The 23,626-nt window shown below is 40.6% G+C and overlaps 1 protein-coding gene across 2 annotated transcripts in view; it reads right to left on the bottom strand.

Moving 5' to 3' along the window:
* Nucleotides 1–23,626, bottom strand: part of Pou6f2 (POU class 6 homeobox 2) — a 339,941-nt gene that overhangs the window by 116,971 nt on the left and 199,344 nt on the right. For both annotated transcript variants that reach the window (XM_013033013.1, XM_013033012.1), the window contains exon 4: nucleotides 7,776–8,131. In XM_013033013.1, the coding sequence (XP_012888467.1) occupies nucleotides 7,776–8,131 (356 nt within the window). The remainder of the gene's footprint in view (nucleotides 1–7,775; nucleotides 8,132–23,626) is intronic.

The raw sequence follows: 23,626 nt of genomic DNA, 5'->3' as shown, positions 1-23,626 counted from the left end.
TCCTTCCTCCCTACCTTCCTTTCCTTCCTTCCTTCTTTCCTTCCTCTCTTCCTTCTTTCTTTCTCCCTCCCTCCCTTCCCCCCTTCCTCCCTCCCTCCCTCCTTCCCTTCCTTCCTTCCTCCCTCCCTCCCTCCCTCCCTCCCTTCCTTCCTTCCTTCCTTCTTCATAACAGGTATTCTAGTACTTGAGTCACACCTGCATTTCTAGCTCTTTGCTGCTACATTGAAATAAGTCTTGTGAATTAGTCTGTCTGGGTGGCTCTGGGCCTCAGTCCTCAAATCTCAGCCTCCTGAGTAGCTAGGATTAGGATTAGAGGTATGAGCCACAGACACCCAGCTCCAGGAGTATTTGTTGAGTGTTACACATGTGATGTGGATTGGACATACGTACACCACAAGGTATATGAATCTTTCTTAACACTGTATTATTTGTGCTATTTCATATGTGAAGCTGGGAAAGACTTAAAGATCATCTAACATGCACTTCATGTAATTGCTGATCCACCAAGTCCTAAAGAAATTGGATGACTCCTCTAAAATCCTAAGCTACTGACAGAGCATAGATTATCAAGATTTCCCCTTTACCTATATGTGTGCGCATGATGCAACATTAGAAATTTAGAAGGAAAAAAGATCGCTTTGGTTTTTACTGATGTTGATGGCAAAAATGAGATTCTGTAGGGTTGAGAAGTCTTTATGTGATGTATTGGAGCAAAATCAGGTTTCATGGCTAAACAGCTATGCTTGCTCCATTTCTTCCTGCTTTAACCTTCTCAGATGCCCACCAACAACCTTTGTTAAGAGCACCTCTCATAAATCTTCTTCACTTCTTAACTTAGTGTGATGCTAGAAATGCATAAGCAATTGCTAGTCTCATTCTGCCTAAAACAGATTATTCCAGAGTTGGAAGATCATGTTTTTAATGTGTACAGATGCATTTTATAACCCAGTGATGGTTTGGTTTTGTTTAACTTCAAGCACATCTTTTTGTTTCACGTTCCTCCTTAGATTAGAATGCTACAGCAGGAAAACTCACTGGTGCCAGATCTCAATCAGGAACCAACTTAGATGCTCTCATGTTAGTCATCTTTAATCCTCACACCAACCCTCCAGCCAATAAGGAAACTGAGGTTCCACAGGATGTGCTGACTGGACCCAAGGGTAGCAGAGTTTAGCATTTGAACCCAGATCTGTCTGCTTCCAATAGTCTCTCCAAGGCACCACCTGATCTGCTGTGTAAGCCTTCCCTGGACTGCCATGCATACCACAAGTGCTCCATAAATGCCTTTCTATAGAACTTAGGGAGCAGTCACTTGCCAAAGCTTGGGAAGTCAGTTTAAAAGCCCATGGGGATTTTATTCCAAGCCTGCTGGAGAATAACTGATGATACAAAATACTAGAAGGCAATATGAAGTTTCCATAACTACTGCTTAGATTTTGCTCCATCAGAGCACCAAGTCAGCTAGCATCTCCTAGACATGTGAAATGACCACAGATGTATACATCTCTACTCCGAATGCACATTAGAGTAATTTGACAGCCACCCGGCTGTAGATCATGATGGGACTGGATGGTGTATGGCAGCAGGCTTTTCTGAGCTCATTGCAGATGGCTCATAGAGCTGCTTCCATGGTCATCATCATAGTGGTCCTGTTGACTTTGAAAAGATCCACACAAGACTCTCCCCTCCCCACCCCGCATTCCATGTCTGGTGCCCTTCCATGTCTGGTGACTTGATGGGAGCTTCCACAGTCCTGCGAGCTTACTGCCTGCTTTGCTAAGGCCCTCTCTGCATGATTTGACTGATCTTCAGGGCAGTGCCCAAGAATGGTAAATCCAGGCATGTCAAAGGAACACTGCAGTATATAAGTATATTCTTGCTAAACTAATTTTTCCCCTGCCACTCTCAAAGCAATATAAACTTTGTTGTTCCTCCTGGATCTCAAATGCTTGTAATAAATTCTTTGAAATGTCAGTAATGTTGAACTGAGGGTTTTTTAAAGGAGATTTTCTTTCTTTCATAAGAGAAAAAATTGTCCCTGGTAGAGTAGATGGGCAAATATATTTTGTTTATTTTATTCAGCGTTTAATACAGTTGGGTAAAGGGATTCTCGTTTCCCATCTGATCTCTTGCTGAATGAGTGAATCATGAATGAAGCCCTCAGTCTTCTGGATGGTAGCAGAAACAGAAATAAATTCAGAATCCTTTCTATCTTTAGGCTAATCGTGTTTTTAGCAAGTTTATAAGCATGCAATGCAGCTCCACCTGTATGCTAGATATAGTCAGCACAATCGCTCCTTTGAGTTTGGGGTGGATTTGCTTATCCATGATAGGCTTCCTCTTGAACCAGCTGGATCTTGTGTGGACTCAGTTTCCAAAGGTCCCCATGGTTTGGATTGCTCTGGGAAAGCGCTATCTACATAGTGATATCCTTCTGACCAAACAATTTCAGGAATTCACTTCAGTAAAAATCTTCAGTCCAGAGAGTCATTTGATTGCCATCACATTTCAACTCAATAAAAAAGGAGTGGGATTTTTAATACTGAGCAATTAGGAAGATGCACATCCAGTCCCCTTCCTGTCCTACTCCATTATTCAACATTGACTTGTTTTTTCTACTGTAAATATTTTCAAATTCAACTTAGAAAGAGGGACTCAAGATCTACTGAAATTTATGGTTGACAGAATGCCATCGACCTTGGAGAATAGTTGCTACTTATATTTTTTGTAGCAAGATTCAGGATGCACTTCAAAACATAGTAATTAGGATAGATTAAAAATTTTAATACAACATTTTAAAACTAAAAAATAAATGCTTCCAATTCATGACAGATGAAGTATCAGCCTCTGGCCATAAAGGAAATACAAATCAAAACAATGCTGAAACTCCCTCTCACCCTAGTTAGAATGTACAACAGAGGTCAAATTCTAATCTGGTGTTATTGCCTGAGCCTGAGTGGTAACTAAGCTTTACATTAGCAAATGCATACTTTTTTTTTTTGTCTGTCTTGGGGTCTGAACTCTGGGTCTGGGCACTGTCCCTCAGCTCTTCAGCTCAAGGCTAGTACTCTACCACTTGAGCCACAGCACCACTTCCAGCTTTTTCTGCTTATGTGGTACTGAGGAATCAAACCCAGGGCCTCATGTATGCAAGGCAAGTGCTCTACCACTGAGCTACCTTTCCATCCCCACAAATGCATACTTTTGAAAACACATTTTACACAGTCTTTTGAGCACCTTCACCTTTGAGGAGGTGACCAGGCTCTTCATTCTTCACATAAGCCCTGATAGCTGTCTCACTCCTATTTCCACTGATCTCCCTGTGTCCCTCTGATATTTATTAAAATATGAAATACAACAAGAAAAGGAAAAGATTATCCTGCTTCCTGCCATGCAAGATGGTACGTAGAAGGCCAAGGTTAAATGCAGCATTTGGTTTTTTAAGCTTCTCTAATGTATAGGTGTGGAAAAGCAATCTGAGGCCAGAGCGTCTAGCAGTGACACTCTGAGGATAAAAACTTGACTTTAATTTGGACTCTCTGGCTAAGATAAAATCTGCTGCCGCTATCATTACCCCACTTATGTTTGTCCCCTACTCTCTTGCCACTCTGCCATCCAGCTGAGTGGGAAGAAATTTGTCTGACCTTGAAGAATGCTCAGAGAATCTTTAAGATGATCATATTTTTCAATAGCTAATGCAATTCCAGACACCCACCAACATTCAGATCACAGAAGCATGAACCTAAAAATGACTTTAGAACTCAACATTGATGCAGATGTGATGTAGATGCAGACATAGAAGAAGGCCTTCAGCCTTTTTCTTCCTCAGATCCCATGACTGGGATCCAAGCAGGCCTAGTCCATCTCCAGGCCATTCAGAATGGAAGATGCATGCCTTAGGACTTTTAATGCCTGGGAAATCCCCAGTTCAAATACAACCTCCCAAAGAACATTCTTGGGAGCCAAGAATTTCAAAGACACTAACAAGGAGGTATTTATTTTACTGTTCTTATGCATAAAGGGTTTTTTTTTTCAAGGTCAAATTTAAGCACTGAAATTAAAAATGGTTGGCTATGTTTGTTTGTTTGCTTTTTTCCTACTCAGGAATGATTATATCATGTCTTCCTTTTTCCTCCACAGTTTCTTGTACTTATTGCTTCCAATTTGCTTGTTTCTAACATAGTTTAGATTTCTCATTTTCCCATCCTAGTCCTATCTGTGATAGAGGGGTTAGATGTCCATCCAGATGGGGTAGATGTCCATTTAAAATCCAAGATCTACATTCAGCCTGTAAGAGCTTTTTATCTAAAACACTTGCTGTTTCCATGAATTCGGTCTTGGGTTTTACAGCCACATCCACTGACTTACACTGCCTGCTTGGCGCCCATGCTTGCATTTTCTGCTTAGAACACCTTTCTCCTGGGAAAAATTGAGGTACAAATGGGCAGATCTTGAGTCTCAATGGAGAATCTATAGACAGATTGGCCAGGACCAGCCTCTGGTGTCCATTCAGGATCCTTAGGCCTTTCTATACCCTCAAGAGAGCAAAACTAATGAGCAAAGCTATTCTGCTACTTGAGCTTCTCAGAAGGAGTAATACTTCAGACTTAAGCCTGTCTTGAAACAACCTGGTTGGAAAAATGCAATCATTTCATGGAATTGGGTAAAAGAGTGAAATAAAATTATACTACGATTTTACAGAAAAACCTGACAAGAGCTATTTGGAGATTTTTTTTTAATTTTTTGCCAAAAGTGTTACTAACTGGGGCTGGGAAGGTGGCTCAGTGGTAGAGTGCTTGTCTTACATACATGAAGACCTGGGTTCTATTCCTCAGCACGACATAAACAGAAAAAGCCGGAAGTGGCACTGTGGCTCAAGTGGTAGAGCACTAGCCTTGAGCTGAACAGCTGAGGGACAGTGCCCAGGCCCAGAGTTCAGGCCCCATGACGGACAGAAAAAAAAAAAGTGTTACTAACCGCCAGCAGCACTATTTTTTTTTTTGTTTTCATGTTGAGAATGATCTTACCTAAAATATACCATTGCAGTCTACTTTCATTTACTATTTTTTTTCCCTGAAGACGTGATGGTATCTGTATAGATGTAGTAATAATTTTTTTCCTTGAAAAAAGTTTTAAGCAAAAGAGCGTTCTGAATTGTTTTCCCCTACACCTACCTTGCACAGTTCTAAATGAATATCTCATATGGATTTTGAATAATGTGAGAAGATGAAGCCTGAATGAAGATGGAGCTATCATATGTGGATGATCATTTAGTTTATCTTTATTCCCTTCATAATTTTCAAACAAAAACACTTTTTTCTAGTCCCTAATGGTCACTACCTTTGAGAGTGAAATATTGCTGCAGTTCCTTTTAAATAGTTCTTTTTTAAAAGTTCAAGCGTTCTATGCAAATTTGAAAACCCTGCAGCTAATGTTAGAACAATTTAAAACCATGAAATTCTCCATGTCCTTTACATGTGCCTTACAAGTAAATGAAAAGGTCCTTTATATCTACTGACATAGACATCAAAATTAATCCTAAGTCTATTCCTTAGTTGAAAAAAATTGTATCAACTCACTCCTTTGGTCATCTATAAAATCCATAGAAGTTGGTGTAGTACCGACTCTATGCTTAAATATACTCCAAATATATTTATTATGTTTGTAAATTAAAACCCTAAACAGAGAAAAAATTAGAATATTTTCTTATGGTTATACAGAAAGTAAGGTAGCTCTGAGCCTTCATTTTCAAAACAAAACAAAACTAACTAGCTCCTAGATTTCCATGGAAAGTAGCTCAAGGAGGTTTTGCAACTGCTAAGATGCTGTCATTATTCAGGGAAGATTGATAAAGCCATAGCTCTCAGGTGTATTTTTCTTAATGAGAGAGAATAGTGGTCTAGATGCAATTGGGGTCACATCTAAGTAACATTCTTTCCAAGGCATTTGTCCCTTTTGGTAATTTTACCTATTTTGTTCCTTGGGAAAGAGAAAGTGTTTAATCACATGGTACATAGACATATCTAATTTAACTGTTTTTTTTTAAGCTGTCTTTTTTTTTTCAATGCTAGTACTGGAGCTTGAACTCAGGACCTCTCACTCTCTTTTGGCTTTTTTACTTAAGGCTGGTACTCTAGCACTTGAATCATACCCTGCTTCTGGCTTTTTGCTGGTTAATGAGAGATAAGAATCTCATGAGCTTTTCTGCTCTGGATTGGCTTTAAAGCACAATCCTCATATCTCAGTGTCTCCAGTAGCTGGGACTGCAAGTGTGGGATGGCAGCATCTAGCTAATTTAATTGTTCTTCAAGAGCATTAAAGTCATTTTTGGCATAATTAGTTGAATTCCAGATACTGAAAACATTAGGGTGCTATAATCATTCATTTTTGTATGTTTGATTCTGTCTGCTTTTTTATTAGATACCTAGTGTCCAGCGAAGATGCTTTTAGCTTGTGCTCATTTCAGTGACAGGTCACAAGCATTAGATTGTCTTGTCCTTGCAAGATTTGTAAAAATACATTTCAAACCAGACTCGGGGGAAAAAAAATGTTCAAGTTGAAAGTTGCCCTGGCTCAAGTGCCCAGAAAAAACAATTACCCTGTAACCCAAATGTCTTCATCTTCAGGAAGTCTTTGGGCTGTTTGGGCAATCCAAGTTCAAAGAGATAAAAAAACAAAACAGAACAAAACTATGGAACAGCTAATAAAGCTAGTGCTAAAATATGAAGTTTTAGATCACCTGCCTTTTGTGTGTGCACCAATCTGTCTTAGTTTTGTTTATTTATTTTTGGTTTAGTATAAATGCCATCTCTACTGTTATCAGTGGGTTGGGGAGGGCAAAGAAGGGGGCTGAGCTGGCATCGTCGTGAGTATATTAAGGGCTCACTCTGTTGGACATTATCAGTGTCTTCCAAGCACACTAAATCAAACATTATTATGTAAGTCAAAGAATGTATGGTTTGACTGAACCATTCACTTCTAGTGTCATTTGATTTGGAAGTTGATTTATTTTAAACACATCTAAGGATGGTTTTCTGAAGCTTAGTTATATATTCTTGAATGCTTCTCTCCATTCAACACAAGTAGGTTAGCCTGTGGTTAACCTGGTGTAGCTATTTTTAATGTCCTCAGCTTCACAATAATAAAGAAAAGGCATTAGCTATTTTGTTATTTTTATGAAGATGCATATTTGTTGAGGCTCTGGGCATGTATTTAGAGTACTTGTTAGACTGTGGAGTGATGGTTGATACCTGGGACATAAGACCAGGACTAAATTTCTTTGCCCTCTTAACCCCAGAGAGTCTTTAGAAAAATAAAAACAAAAGAGCAGAAAGTACTCAAGGTAAGACACTGTTGTATTCATAATACAGAGAAATAACCATCATGGCCTGGCGAACACTGGATGCAGTTCTCCGAGGGGCTACAAAAGTGTGCTAGTAATAATTTTAATTGGATGCTATCTTTGCTGCCTTCAAAAAAGTATCATAAAATGGAATTATTACGGGCTACAAGTACACTTACAGTGTGGGGCCTGGCACAGAGGGGAGGGAGAGCATTTATCCTTCGGAGGGCGACATCAATGGGCTTCCATTTGTTTCGTTTACATGCATCCCCAGCCGCCTACCACTTGCTTCCTCGTCCCTAAGCCTGAGATCAATTGGAATTAGACACTGTGGAACTGGACGCTCGATTCTGCCGGGCTCCCTCTGCCTTGGGGAATAGCACACTCCCAGAGCCAGGTGCTCTGTGCTCCGGGGAGGGATTGGAGAACCTACCTGGAGCGGGTTGGGAGGCGAGAGCGGCGATGGAAGGCCATGCCCTGGCGACTGACTGGCTTTCTGAGCGGGGCTTGAGCTCTGCCGCGTTGGAGAGGCCTGGTTCTGGCTCTGGGGTTGGTGCTGCTGGGGCTGAGGAGTTTGCTGGAGCTGAGCTGGAGGGGCTGGCAGCTTCTGGGAGGCAGGCGGTGGCTGCTGAGGCGGGGCGGGCTGAGGCTGGGGCTGCTGGGGCTGCGAGGGCGCCTGTGGGCCCGGCTGCGGATGCTGGCTGGCTGGTGGTGGAGGCGGCTGCTGCTGTTGCTGGAGCTGCTGGAGCTGCTGGAGCTGTTGCAGTTGGGAGTTCAGGGATGAGGTAGCTACAAGGAAAGAAAGCGTGGAATCAAACAGACATGACAGAACATCTGGCTGTGTGTCTCTGATGACTGACCTGTACCAGCTAAAGATCTGCTCTAGGAAACGTTGGCTCTTTCTCTCAGAGGCTGTTGGGTCTGGAAGAGGATCGTGAAATCCTGGGAGCTAAACAAAAATCACTTCTGATGGGAAAAAGTGTCTATCCTGAGACCAGAATGTAACGCATCAGACATTTCTCATCAAGGTAGTGAGCATTACTTAAAAAAAAAAGCCGCATTACTTTTTAAAATGGAGTGTACAAGGGAGAGAGATTATTTTTAAGTACTTTCTCCATCTCTTCCTTTCCATACTACTTGCAAAATACACTCCAGCTTTCAAGATTTGATTTAGATTTTCAAAGTTCAACGAGTTTAATTCTTTTGGTAAATGCATGACTGGAGTTCAGAACAGAACACAAAATTGTCATCTCCTTTCATCAATGCCATTAAGGGGATCATTTTCACTTACTGCTCAGGGTTTCTAAGACATCTTAGTTTCTACAATATGTGTGTGTGTGTGTGTGTGTGTGTGTGCGCGCGCGCGTGCGCGTGCTCCTGGGCGTTAGTGCACACTTCTCAGTTTTGTAGAGCCCAGTGCTTACACTTAGTATTTTATTTACCTGTTGATCAAGGAGACAGAGCTTCAAAATGGGAGAGATTTGGGTAGGTGACAGAACACTGCACAGTGTGGTGACTAGACATAGTACCGCCTTAAGAATGGTAGGAACTGAGAACAAAAGCATGTTTAAAGTCATTCCTGTTATCTGGGTGTCATTGGTACATGTCTGTAACTCTAGCTACTCAGTAGGCTGAGATTTGAGGATCATGGTTCAAAACCAGCCTGGGCAGGGAAGTCCACAAGACTCTTATCTCCAATTAACTATCAAAAAGCCAGAAAATGGAGGTATGATTCACGTGAAAGAGCACTAGGCTTGAGCAAAAAAAGCTCAAGGATATTCAGTGTGTAACTGAGAAGGAGATGATGGAGTCTGAAGCTGGGCTTGGTTTCCAGCTACCTGGAGCGGAATTACATGCTGAGATCATGCTGTGCAGGGATTGAAGTTACCTCCACACTTCCTACTTCCTCCACACTGCAACTCCTGCCACTACCTGCTGGCTCCCTGAATTGTTCCCAAGCTACCAACATGGAGGCAGAGACCTCTGCCTGAGTCACATTGCCTAAGCATTTGAGCTCCAGGAGGCTTTCCCTCTACTGTGAGTAGGGGACCCAAATGAGTAGTCCAAAAGGTTGCTCAGCTGGGCCCAGCCTAGTGGGAAAAGCAAATGCATAAACAAGTATAGTGTAACCTGCTGCTTGTGCACCAAACTGAGCATTGATGATAGCACCCAATACTCTGTGTCACTAGGGGCCCAGGGAAACCAAACACTTCATGTCTGGTAATCCCTGTGATGCACAATGATTCTGTGAGTTATTAATCTCACTTCACAGATGAGGGAACCAAGGCTGAGGAAAGTAAATTCCCTGCTGAAAGTCCTGTGGGAGGTAAATAATAATAATAATAATAATAAAGCTCAAGGATACTGCCCAGGCCCTGAGTTCAAGCCTCAGGACTGGTACACACATACAAAAAGATTTTCCTTTTGTGTGAAAGGCAAGAGTTAGCTGTGAAACTACAGACTGACATATTGTTCTCATCTGTCAGGGTAGCACAGAATGATTCTGCAGCAAGAATCCAAAGCATCATTACAGACAAAAACCAAGCCCAGGTCCTTCTTTACCTTAATCTCAGTCTAAAAAAATCTCTTTAACAAATCCATGGATAAATACTTACAAAGATAAATACTTAATCTAGAAGGCTTGGCTGCAAAGTTTTCCTGTGTCTCTCTTGCTTAGAATTAGTAAAAAATTACAAAGGCAATTAATTCCCATTTACAACATTAAACTAAATTTCTTTCTCTCTTTCTCTCCCTCTCTTCTTTCTTTCCCTCTTTTCTTTCTTCTTTCCTTCTCTCTCTTCCCTCCCTTCTTCCCTCCTTTCTTCTTTCCTTTCTCTCTCTCTCCTTTCTTTCTTTCTCTTTCTTTCATTCTTTCTTTCCTTATTTTGCCAATCCTGAGACTTGAACTCAGGGCCTAGGTGCTGTCCCTGAGCCTCTTTGTGCTCAAGACTTACTCTCTTCACTTGAGCCTCAGTGCTACTTCCAAGTTTTTTGTGTAGTAGATTGGAGTTAACCGTCTTATGGACTGCCTGGGCTGGCTTTGAACCCTGACCTTGAGCTCTTAGCCTCCTAAGCAACTAAGATTATAGGTGTGAGCTACTAGCTCCCAGTTTAAACTTTTTTTTTCATTTAATTTGCAACCTTAAATCTTTGTTTTAAGAACTACTCATTTTCTCAATCCATTATGAAATGGCCTGTGATATACCTGCTTTTGCACAGATAGATACACGAAAAACATGTATATGTTGAACCAGATATTAAGAACTTCTTGAGAATTTTCTCTTTTTTTGGGGGGGGTCCGGTTGTGGGACCTGAACTCTGGGCCTGGGCACTGTCCCTCAGCTCTTCAGCTCAAGGCTAGCACTCTACCACTTGAGCCACAGAGCCACTTCTGGCTTTTTTTTTTTTTTGCTTATGTGGTGCTGAGAAATCGAACTCAGGACCTCATGCATGCAAGGCAAGCACTGTACCACTGAGCCACCTTCCAAGCCCAAGAATTTTCTCTTTAATAAGTTAACCAGTGTTTATTTTTGTAAAGATAGGAAATATTTTGTAAGATTTATAGAATGCTAGGTAGGCACTGGTACTATGCCAGGAAGTGTGTAGGATTTAAGAAGGAGACGAGAGATTTTATCTTTCTTGTTGTTCTTTTTAATGTACCATGTGAATTTTTTGTTCCTTTGTATGTTCTTCCCCCATAGTAGTTGTTACTGTATTTGATTCCTATGTTCTGCATCTTGTATATACATTTTTCAATTTGAGGAGGGGGAAGGGAAATAACAAAATGCTGAAATAAGGATACAGAATGACCCATTGTAACAATGAGATGTACAAGACACTAGGTTGAAAATGAACTTTACAACTTTGCGGGGGTAGGGGTGGGGGATGGGGAGGGAGTTGGGTTGGGGGGCAGAAAGGGATGGCAGGGGAAAAACAAAGGAGGGGTAACAATGCTCTATAGGAAATGGACTCATTACCTTGCTCATATAACTGGTAACCACTCTGTACAGTATCTTTAAAATAAAAAATATATATTTAAAATAAAAAGAGGAGATGTAATACTGTTTTCAACCAAATTACAGTCTGTTTGAGGAAAGTAATATTAATTCACAAAGAACATGTTTGGAGGTATCTGTTACAGATCTTGCTAAGAAAAGATGCTAGTGATTATCTGTTTGTTGATGAAGTGGTTGACATTGTAAAACTGACTTTAGGGCCAGGAGTTTGAGGTCCTTGGTCAGCTAGAGAGACCAAGAGCACATTCATAGTGACACTTCTGAAGGAGAATGTTAAGAATGAACTGAGGTTCTAGGAAGATTTCAATGAGACCTAAACCACAGAGAACACAGAGAGCCTATGAGATGAAAATGATAAAAAGATGGATTCTCCCAGTTACCATTCTGTGGTTGTCAGATCTCACACTTCTAATGTAGGTTTGTTGCAAGGAAGATGTACCTGCCTTGGTGAAATGATTCTGTGCCCATTCTGAGGGATAGCACATTCCAGTTCTGTGATGCCAGGATACCCACTGGGGCCACAATGGGCCAGTTTGACAGCAAGTCTGCATTGGGCCATGGAATCTTGTGTGATCTGTGGATATAGCCAAGGGTGTGTCCTTCCTTGAGTGTAAACCCTGGATGCTCTGGGGCCTGTGATGTGACTCTAGAAGTAGATGATGGACAGAAATTACCCAGTCGTCCTCCCTGTTACCAGAACTTTGAAAGGCAGATCTACTTTATCATTTCCCCTCCTTCACATTTACAAAATCACATTTGATTGATGATCAGAGAACCAATCTCCATTTTGACTTCACAAGATCTCCTATAAGCTGGAGGCCTTGGAAAGGTAGAGCCTGACCTCCCCTTTTTGGTGGAATTATACTCTTTGGGAATCTGATTGCACCTGCCTCTTGCCTTATTCAAATCAAGAATGAAATTCTATGCTTCCATCAGAAAGAATGACACTGACCCGTGGAGGGGAAGGGGAAAAACAAATCGTTTAAATAGGGATACAGGTGGACCCATTGCAACAATGAGATGCACAAGTCGTTATGTCGAAAACGAACTTTACAACTTTGGTGTGTGTGTGGGGGGAAGAGCAGATTGGGTGGGGAGTCAGGGGGAGGATGGGAAGGGATGGGAAGGGGAAGCAAAGGAGGAGGCTACAATGCTTGATAAGAAATGTACTCATTATCTTGCCCATGTAATTGTAACCCCTCTGTACAGTATTTTCACAATAAAAAAAAAAAAGAATGACACTGACCCACTTGTTAGGAAATGGAAAGACTTGGGAAAAATTATATTAAATTAAGTGAAGTAAGCCAGGACCCCAAAAAACATAGGTCCCATGGTTTCCTTTATTTGCAGTAATTAGCATATGTCTAGGACAAGCAGAAAAGCTCAAAAGCTATGTACATATGACCATATATGATGATAAGTAAAATGAACTCTAAGATAGAGACACAAGTGGTTTTGTCTTTCTTGCAGTTTTTTTTGGGGGGGGTCCAGTCGTGGGGCCTGAACTCTGGGCCGGGGCGCTGTCTGTCAGCTCTTCAGCTCAAGGCTAGCACGCTACCACTTGAGCCACAGTGCCACTTCTGGCTTTTTTCTTTTTTCTTATGTGGTACTGAGGAATTGAACCCAGGGCCTCAGGCATGCAAGGCACGCACTCTACCACTGAGCCACCTTCCCAGCCCTCTTGCAGTTGTTTTTAAAGTACTTATAATGTACTTTGTGATTTTTTTTATTTCTTTTGTATGTTCTTCCCCCATGGTATAACCCCTGTTGTCACTGTATTTGATTCCAGTGCCCTGAATCTTGTATATACAATTTTCTAATTTGGGGAGGGGAAGGGAAATAACAAAATGCTGAAATAAGGATACAGGATGACCCATAGTAACAATATGTACAAGATACTATCTTAAAAATGAACTTTTCAACTTGGGTGAGGGAGGGAGGAGTTGGGGAGATGGGGAGGAAAGGGATGGTAGGGGAAAAACAAAGGAGGAGGTAGCATCACTCAATAGGAAATGTACTCATTACCTTACTCATGTAACTGTAACCCCTCTGTATAGTATTTTTATAATAAAAATATATACAAAAAAGCCTGTCCGGGCTTCTTTCAAGTGGGGGCACATATGCCAGCATTTATGTTCATGGTTGACTGGAATACTATACTGTTTTGTTTGGGTTAGAAAAGCATTTATCTAAATCAGCACTTGGAAATAGGAAAGACGAGGGAATATTGGCAGATAAATATTGGCAGAAAAGTCAGTGCAACAGACCCGAACCTACTAATGAGGTAGGGTCCAAAATGTGTCTTTGATGCGCTATGTCCAAGGGTTTGTGTGGCTTGGATATTTCTTTTCTGCAACAGTAGCTTGACTGGTAAGCATAAAAGTGCTTTGAATTATCTAAAATAATTTGTAAGAAAAAATGGAAAAGAAAATATATTCAGGTATGTGGTTGATGTGAAGAAAAGCAGAAGGGAATGTATAAGAATGTAACTCTCATCTAAAAAAAACTCCCAAACTCCCAAATCCAACAAACCATCAAAGCCTTCTACCCAATAATATGAGAATGAAAGCAAAACCTGAGAAAATGGGGTGTCTCTAAGTGACTCATTTTCTAAAGATTAATGAAATGTAGACATAGAAAACAAAAAAAAATAAAGCTAGGAAGGTTCAAGGCCATATGTGAACTACAAAGAATGTTTGTGGATAACACAATGCTTGTTGGGGTAAGGATGAAAGACTTTGCTCTCTTCCCTGGTGTCTATGTCCTATTATGCCTGTTCCTCTACGTCTGCTGACTATACACAGCAAAGGCCAATGTGAAATATGATATTCCAACTACAGTCATAGGAGCTATGAAAGAAGATAAAGGGTAAAGAAATACATCTTGTAAATATAAATACAATTTTGCAAAGGAAATAGAAAGCAAAATTATATCAAATTTGGAATTTCTTAGAGAGAAGCATGCTAAAAAAAATCCCCAGTCCCTTGAAACTTCCCAAATAAATAGGAATCAAGAGCCTTGCATTTCCCTATCTGTTCACTTCCACATTTCAGCTATGAATTAGAAACCATTTCTCATTTTTAATGTTTAAGGTTTCTTTAGTAAACTCCACTCTTAAATAGTGCCACACTGATATTAATCCTATAATACTGATAAAGATATCAGTGTTATATTGGGTGGGATTTATGTAATATTACTTCCAAAACAGGGAGATTGGAAGTCTATAGTGACTTGTATATTGTGGTGAATTGGTTGCAAGTTCCAGGAACAGGTATAAAATATATAGATGCTCAAGTTGCCCATATAAGATAGTTATATATAATCCATGTGAAACCTTCTGCATATTTTACATCATCTCTAGGTTACATTTTTTTTCAAGTACCAGGATTTGAATTTAGCACCCTGAGCTTCATAGGCTTTTTTGCTCATGGTTAGCACTCTGCCACTTGTGTCATGCCTCCAGACCAGCCTTTTACTGGTTAATTGAAGATGGAATTTGTTGTATTTCTCTGGGCTGGCTTCTAACTGTAATCCCCAGATCTCTGTCTCCTGGCAGCTAGGATTTCAGCCATGAGGCACCCAGGGCCTGGCTTCTAGATTACTTCTGATAACTTATACTATGTGAAGGCAATACAGGTAGATATATAGGGCATAATGATAAGAAAAAGAATGTAGATTTCATCACTGCATAGTCTCTACAAATTCAATGTGATACCTACCAATATCCCAATCTCATTCTTCAAGGAAATAGAAGAAGCAATCCAAAAATTCATATGGAACAATAAAAGACGCCAAATAACAAAAACAATCCTTAGCAGAAAGAACTGTGCTGGAGGAATATCAATGCCAAATTTCAAACTCTACTACAAAACCATAGTAATCAAAACAGCTTGGTACTGGCACAAGAACAGACCTAAAGATCAATGGAATAGAAATGAAGACCCAGAAATGAACTCACAGACCTATAGTCACCTAATCTTCAATAAGGGAGCTAAAAAAAATAGAATGGAAGAAAGGCAGCTTCTTCAGTAAATGGTGCTGGCAAAATTGGATTAACACTTGTAGAAAACTAAAGCTAGATCCGCATATATTACCCTGCACCAGAATCAATTCCAAATGGATCAAAGACCTTGAAGTCAAAGCAGACACCCTGAAAACATTACAGGAAGGAATAGGAGAAACTCTAGGGTTCCTTGGCATAGTCCAAGATTTTCTTAATAGAGACCCAGAAACACAACAGATTAAAAAAAGGTTAGACAAATGGGATTGCATGAAGCTGCAGAGCTTCTGCATGGCAGAAGACAAAGCAAGCAAGATCAATAGAAAGCCCACGGATTGGGAGAAAATCTTCACTAGTCATACAACAGATAAGGGTCTCATATCTAACCTATATTTAGAACTCAAAAAATTAAATCCCCCGGGGCTGGGAAGTTGGCTCAGTGGTAGAGCGCTTGCCTTGCATGCATGAGGTCCTGGGTTCGATTCCTCAGCACCACATAAGCAAAAAGAAAAAAGCCGGAAGTGGCGCTGTGACTCAAGTGGTAGAGAGCTAGCCTTGAGCTGAAGAGCTGAGGGACAGCGCCCAGGCCCAGAGTTCAGGCCCCACGACCGAACCTCCCCAAAAAAATTAAATTCCCCAACAACAAATCCTCATAGAAGCAACCGCCTGATTAATAACTGGGCTAAAGACTAAGAAAGACTTCTCTAAAGAGGAAATAAGAATGGCCAATAGACACATGAAGAAATGCTCAGCTTCTATTCATAAAAGAAATGAAAACAATATCTATAAGCAAAATCTAATAATAACAGATGTTGGAAGTGATGTGGCCAGAAGGGAACCTTACTGCATTGTTGGTGGGAGTGTAAACTTGTTCAACCACTTTGGAAAGCTGTATGGAGGTTCCTCAAAAGACTCCACATAGAGCTCCCCTATGACCCAGCAATCCCACTTTTAGGCATTTACCCAAGTGATCACAAACAAGGCCATACTAAAGCTACCAGCACAACTATGTTTATCGCAGCATTATTCACCATTGCTAAGATATGAAACCAACCCAGATGCCCCTCAGTAGAAGAGTGGATCAAGAAAATGTGGTATATATGCAATGGAATTCTATGCCTCCATTAGAAAGAATGACATTGCTCCATTTGTTAGGAAATGGAAATACTTGGAAAAATTATATTAAGTGAAGTAAGTGAAGTAAGCCAGACCCAAAGAAACATAGGTCCATGGTTTCCCTTATCTGCAATAACTAGTATATATCTAGGACAAGCAGAAGAGGTCAAAAGCTGTGTACATATGACCATATATGATGATGCTAAGCAAAATCAAGCCCAAGATAGGGACACAAGAGATTTTATCTTGCTCTTCTTTTTAATGTACTTATAATGTACTATGTGGGTTTTTTTTGTTTTTGTTTTTGTATGCTCTTCCCCCATGTTACAACCCCTGTTGTCACTGTATTTGATTCCAGTGCCCTGAATCTTGTATATACATTTTTCTAATTTGGGGAGGGGAAGAGAAATAACAAAATGCTGAAATAAGGATACAGGATGACCCATTGTAACAACGAGATGTACAAGACACTATGTTGAAAATGAACTTTACAACTTGGTTGGGGGGAGGAAGGAGTTAGAGAGGTGGGGAGGAAAGGAATTGTAGGGGAAAAACAAAGGAGGGGTAACAATACTTGATAGGAAATGGACTCATTACCTTGCTCATGTAACTGTAACCCCTCTGTACAGTATCTTTACAATAAAAATATATATGGAGTGAGAGAGAGAGAGAGAGAGAGAGAGAGAGAGATCCCACTTCAGTATTTTCTCAAGCTTTTCAAAATTGGCCTATGTGAGCACAGTTGGGAAAGTGGTGGATGGAGTTCAAAAGCCTGATAGATAAGAACAACAACCTCTTATTCATTAGTGATGTTTACACAGCTCTAGGCATGTCTGTAGACAAATAGGACCATCAGAAGTGGGAACAAAGCACAAAACCAGAAAAACCTTTCTATGGCAAAAAGGAATGAGCCAAAAGCCTGCTTCTAAAAGCCAACCAGCCTCACCAAGGGCACGTGTTCTAATTGCCCAACAGAAAGTAATGTAACTTAGTTGACATTTGGGGAAGAGTGTATATTCCATAGGACTCAACTAATGAGGAACTGAGGAAGGAATTTGTCACTTGTAATTTTTCAGGGCATGCCTGCCCATCAGATACCTAATCTTGTAAGATTTGCACTAAGGTCTCTATTTGCTGCACATCTTGTCTCAAAGTCCACCCTTTGAGCTTGGACAGGTGAGTGTATTCTCCACATTTCTGGGAAATTAGCTGCTATTATTGGCAATGGTCAGACACTAGAAAAATCCATGCTACCTCAAAGATGACGAGGTGTGATCATCTCACATATGATCAGTCAGTGCCCAAAATACTGCCTCTCATGTCCTTAGTCTGTCCTTTTTTTTTTTTTTTCTTTTGCATTTAGGAGAAAGATCTAAGGAGGTCTTAAAACACCCAGGGGAAATAAAGAAGAAAAAATTTCCAATGACAACATCCTTACAAATCTCCACCCATAGCCTGAGCCACACAAGCCTCTTTCTTACTTTGGTTGTTTCTGTAAATCCTAGCATCCTATATCAAATTGTAGACCAGAATTACCAAGGGAGCTTGTTAGGAAAGAAAGTTCCAGAGAACAGAGAAAAATCTGCATTCTACAGAACTGTCCCATGGGGTGGGAGCCATTGCCCCTGGGGCTTCTAACAGCTCCTGCTGAATCACTGTAAGTGAAGGGAGGGGCAAGCTTTTCCCTCGACCTTCCACAGGGCAGTCTGCTATCCATTTTCCTCCATATAGGAGCAGATTTCACGTAAGCGACTCGTTTTGTCATTAGGAAAAAAAGTGTAAAGAAACAAAAACAGGCTACTGGAAATCAGGTGTTGTTTAGTGCTTTCTTTTGGAAATGCACCAACCATGACTGCCTTTGTTGGCGTGTTGGGGAACATACTACAGGGCACATTCAACAAGGGCTAAATCTAAGAGATCTCAGATGTTTGATTACATAGAGAAGGTACAGAGTGAAGAATTATCGGTCAGAGAAGCAGAGTGAAGAAGCCGCATCTGTCCATTGGTGTCAAAGAAGATCAAGATTATGAGGGATAAATGCCCCCTGAGTCTTAGACAGGTTTGCCAGAGTCTCTCTATGGAAAGCTGACCTTTCCACCCTTTCCATCTGCGGAATAGCCCAGGGCTACTTCCAAAATCTCAGAAAAATTATGGTAAGTACATCCTCCACAGAAATAAAAAAAATGTGTGAAGAAGAATTAGGATCTCAAAAGCAGGCATGGGTATCCCCCAAATGAGGTTCTTCTCTTCTTACTGTGAAGAAGCCAGTCCATCCATAGACTCGTTCCAGAGCACTAAGCTCTTCAGCACTCTCCCAACTCATCAGAACATTCTTCAAGTTCTTACTGAGTGCTAACCAACATGAAAGACACGAGTGACCTACACTTAGGTAATTCCTGCCTAGAATCCCAGAACACTGAAGACAAAGATATTTTAAAATCCTCAAGAATTCTGTGGAGAAAAGAAATATTGATCTATGAAGAAGTGTGCATCATACTGGGGCACTACCATGTAAATTTCCTTTCATTGGTAGAAGTATGGCTAAAAACAAAAGAGCAATACCTTCAGGGTTCAATGGGAAGCATCTTTCATCAGGGATTCTACTGCTAGCTAAACTATCTGGCAAAAACAAAAGCAAAGCTTAACAGCAAAAAAAAAACCCCACAAGGGCAATGTAAGGCCTATTTTGGAGGTTACCAAGACTTAGATATCTCAGCATACTTTTTCTTAGGCAGTTGAGTGGATAACTTGGCAAAATGAAATCAGGAACTAACTGTGAGAAAGAAAGACCAAAGGCCTGGAAACTATTTATTAGCCAGGAAAGCTTCTTGAAGGAGCCCCCACTCTGACAGCTGCCAGAAGTTCTAGATAGCAGCCTGTTCAAGTCAGCATATTATGACTCTAGGTGAAAATTTAGGGAAAAAAAGAGAGGGTTTCAAATGATAAGATCATTGACCTTTGGAAAGCATTTGAGCATATGCAATGAAAGACCTAGAAAGTTCAAGAAAAACAAAATCTGTCTGGGAAAGTCACAACCTATATATAAAGCAACTGTTTCAACTTAGGGCAAGAAATCATCAAGCCTCAAGAAGAAAATGGAATGGATTTAAGGCTAAAGAAGAAGGATAAGATGAAAAGGCAGTAGCCATGGACTAGGGCAGGAAACAAGAGACTTCAGGCAAGACAAACAATAGTATTCTCTGACTTCAAACTGAGATTCTCAGGTCTCAGCCTCTTGAGTAGCTCAGATTACAGGTATGAACCACTGGAACCTGGGCATGTGGTTACATTTTTGTTTTTAAACTATACTTTTTGTTTATTGAACATGATATTTTAGGGAATTTTTTCCTTCTTTCATTAAAGTAGAAGTACAGTCATGTTCACTAAAAAATAATGTTAAGAATCTGGGTGAAAGGAAGAAGCATACTTATTTTATATTTTCATACTAATAACACAATAACATAATTTGCTTTTCATTTAGTAGACTTTTGAAGCATCAACATTTGTGTTTCACTTCAAATGAGGATTTTTTTCAGGAGAAAATATTACAGGCAATTCAATGGCTGCCATGCCTGGTTTAAACACAACACTGTGTTCACTCAAATTTCTTTTAGGCTATAGACCCATGGGCCAGTGCTTATTTTCATGGTTGATTTCATCCATCCCCTCTGCCAGTGTGGGGATTATTCCCTATAGCTACTCTCCAGTGATCTGTCGGGTCAGATTAAAAAAAAACGCAAGTGACACAGATGTGTTGGTTGATTCCTTAGGAGTGTAGAGCAAGAGATTTCTTTTTAAGAATGAATATGTTCTTCTGTTCTTCATTTCCCTGATAGCACCAAAATCCTTTCTTATTTGGGATGAACCTTAAACTCCCTAAGAGGCAACTTAGTTTTTTTTCCTAGACTTCTTCCTCTTCTTCTTCTTCTCCTTCCTCCTCCTCCTTCTTCTTCTTCCTTCTTCCTTCTTCTTCTTTGTTTGTTTGTTTGTAAAGGGTGGAGTACGTATGTCCTCCCACTTCACAGGAGAAGAAATCTAAGACCTGAATCTAGACCACATGTATCCTAGTTTTGCTTGGCCATCACCACAATAATATTTATTTTCTGTTTCCTTCTTTCCTCTCTTCCCTCCCTTCCTTCTTTCCCCTCCCCTCCCCTCCCTCCCTCTCTCCTTCCCTCCTTCCCTCCCTCCTTCCCTCCCTCCCTCCCTCCATCCTTTGCTCCTTTCCTCCTTCCTTCCTTCCTTCCTTCCTCTCTCCCTCCCTCTCTCCCTCTCTTCCTCTCTCCTTCCCTCCTGCCTTCCACCTTCCTTCCTTGCTTGTTTCCTTCCTTCCTTCTTTTTGGTCCAAGACTAAGACTTGAATTCAGTATCTGAGCCTTTCACTCATTGGCTAGCACTCTGCCAACAATAATATTTCTTTTAAACATTTGTTTTTATATTTCAAGATAGAAGAACTAAAATAAACCCAGTATTCCCTTGATCATTGCCAGGACAGTGTGAGAAAGAAAGAGAAGTTGTGGTAGCTAGAAAGTGCCTATAGATCTATAAGTAAACACACTGGGTGGTATGCAAGTGGTTACAAATGAATTAGCTGAAGTATCATAGACTCTATGGAGAGCTTAAAATAGTACAATTCAAAGCCCAACAAAATAAGTGCCAGGAAATGGGTACTTGCAAGGGGTGGGGTCAAGGGGAAAGGAGTAGATAAATAAAGGGGGAAAAGGGGTAGAATGCAGGCAAGACTTCGTTGTATATACCTCAGAATTGAGAAAAATAAAGGAAGGGGTGGATGGAAGAGGGTGAATGGATGACACAGACCAAGATACCTTGTACACATTGCACACATTAGCTGCTCTGTTAAAGGGCAAAAACTTTAATACATAACCTAAAAATTAAGAAAAGTGAGGGAAGGGTGGGTGAGAAGGTCGAAAGGGATGACATTGATCAAAATGCACTTTGTTCATAAACTACTTTGTTGAGTGGCAAGTCCTTTGTACAACTACTTAAAGATAATAAAAATATTTTTTAAAACAGAGAAGTTTTGAATACTGTGACTTAGAAGTAATACCTCTTTCCCCATCTCTTTCTCTTATCAATCATTGGCTTATAAGAGTCACATGGTACCACTCAAACACGAGACGCGAAGCGCTACTCTACCAACTTCAGAGACAAGAAGGGGAAGTTGGAAAAATATGGAGGATAGCCTGAATGGTCTTCATACAGCCCTCTCAGATAGTGTCCATATTTCCTTTCTATGTCCACTTCCCTTAGTTCAACCTCATTATGCCTGGGCTGAATCTGCAACAGCCCATTAATTGGCCTCTATATCTTTCCTCTTGCATTTTCTTCCTCCCTCATTGTATCAGTCATCCCCAAGCCATGTTGCAAGTTCTCAGCCGCCACTGTGATGGTTATTGCTCTCTATTTTCTAAGGAGATGTATGTTGGCTCCTACAGTCAGGAATCATGCAATGGTACTAGGCCTCAAATTGGGAAATAACTGGGCTCTGGTTCCAATCTACCTTTCCAGCCTCAGCCTAACCCCTCTGACAGCCCTCATTTCTAGCCCAGAATTAGAAGTTGGTGGTGCATGGCTGTACAGAACCTGTGGACAGGGGCACCCCACCCCCACACTTAACAGAAACAGGACTTTCAAAAGCACTGGTGGCTCATGCCTGTAATCCTGGATACTCAGGAAGCTGAGATCTGAAGATCACAGTCTTCTGGCAGGAAAGTCTGTGAGACTTTCATTGCCAAAAAGCCAGAAGGGAAGTTGTGGTTCAAGTGGTATAGAGCACTAACTAGATTTGAACAAAAAAATCTCAGGGATAGCACTCAGGCCCTGGGTTCAAGTCCTAGGACTCTCTGTCTCTCTGTCTCTCTGTCTCTGTCTCTGTCTCTCTCTGTCTCTGTCTCTGTCTCTCTCTCTCTCTCTCTCTCTCACACACACACACACAGTGAATTGGTCGGCAGCATTGAAAAACATTAGGATAGCTTCTACAAAATAGGAATTGTGCGTTTTTCTTTAAGAAACCGTCCAGAAGCAAATGGGATTGCATGAAATTGCAAAGCTTCTGCATGGCAAAGGACATAGCTAGCAAGATCAATAGAAAGCCCACGGATTGGGAGAAGATTTTCACTAGCCATACAGTGGACAAGGGTCTCATATCTAAAATATACCTGGAACTCAAAAAATTAAATCTCCAACAACAAATCTTCAAAGAAACAACTGCCCAATAAATAAGTGGGCTAAAGACTTAAAGAGAAACTTCTCTGAGGAGGAAAGAAGGATGGCCAATAACACATGAAGAAATGTTCAACCTCCCTAGCCACAAAAGAAATGCAAATCAAAACAACATTGAAATACCACCTCACCCCAATTAGCATGGTTATAATCAAGAACTCTAATAACAACAGATACTGGAGGGGATGTGGACAGAAGGGAACCTTACTACATTGTTGGTGGGAGTGTAAACTTGTTCAATCACTTTGGAAAGCAGTATGGAGGTTCCTCAAAAGACTCCATATAGAACTCCCCTATGACCCAGCAATCCCACTTTTGGGCATTTACCCAAATGATCACAAACAAAACCACACTAAAGCTACCAGCACAACTGTTTATCACAGCATTATTTACCATAGCTAAGATATGAAACCAACCCAGATACCCCTCAGTAGATGAATGGATCAAGAAATGTGGTATATATACAATGGAATTCTATGCCTCCATCAGAAAGAATGACATTGCCCGATTTGTTAGGAAATGGAAAGACTTGGAAAAAATTATATTAAGTGAAATAAGCCAGGCCCAAAGAAACATAGGGTCCCATGGTTTCCCTTCTTTGTAATATCTAGTATATGTCTGAGTCAAGCAGAAAAGGTCAGATAAGTTGATGTTAGTGGAATGAACCCCAAGATAAATATTTAAATGGTTTTTTCTTTCATGCAATTGTTTCTAACATATTTATAAGATTATTTATTTGTTGCTTTGTATGTCCCTCCCCCATGGTATAACCCCTGCTTTCACTGTATTTGATGTTGGTATAATTTGTGGATGGGAAGGGCAAAAACAAATTGTTTAACTAGGGATACAGGTGGACCCATTGCAACAATGAGATGTACAAGTCGTTATGTCGAAAAACGAACTTTACAA

This window comes from Dipodomys ordii, unplaced genomic scaffold (genome assembly GCF_000151885.1).
Source record: "Dipodomys ordii isolate 6190 unplaced genomic scaffold, Dord_2.0 Scaffold161, whole genome shotgun sequence".
Taxonomy (NCBI): Eukaryota; Metazoa; Chordata; class Mammalia; order Rodentia; family Heteromyidae; genus Dipodomys; species Dipodomys ordii.
Note: the sequence above shows the minus strand (reverse complement) of the source record. Positions and strands in the feature narration are given on the sequence as shown.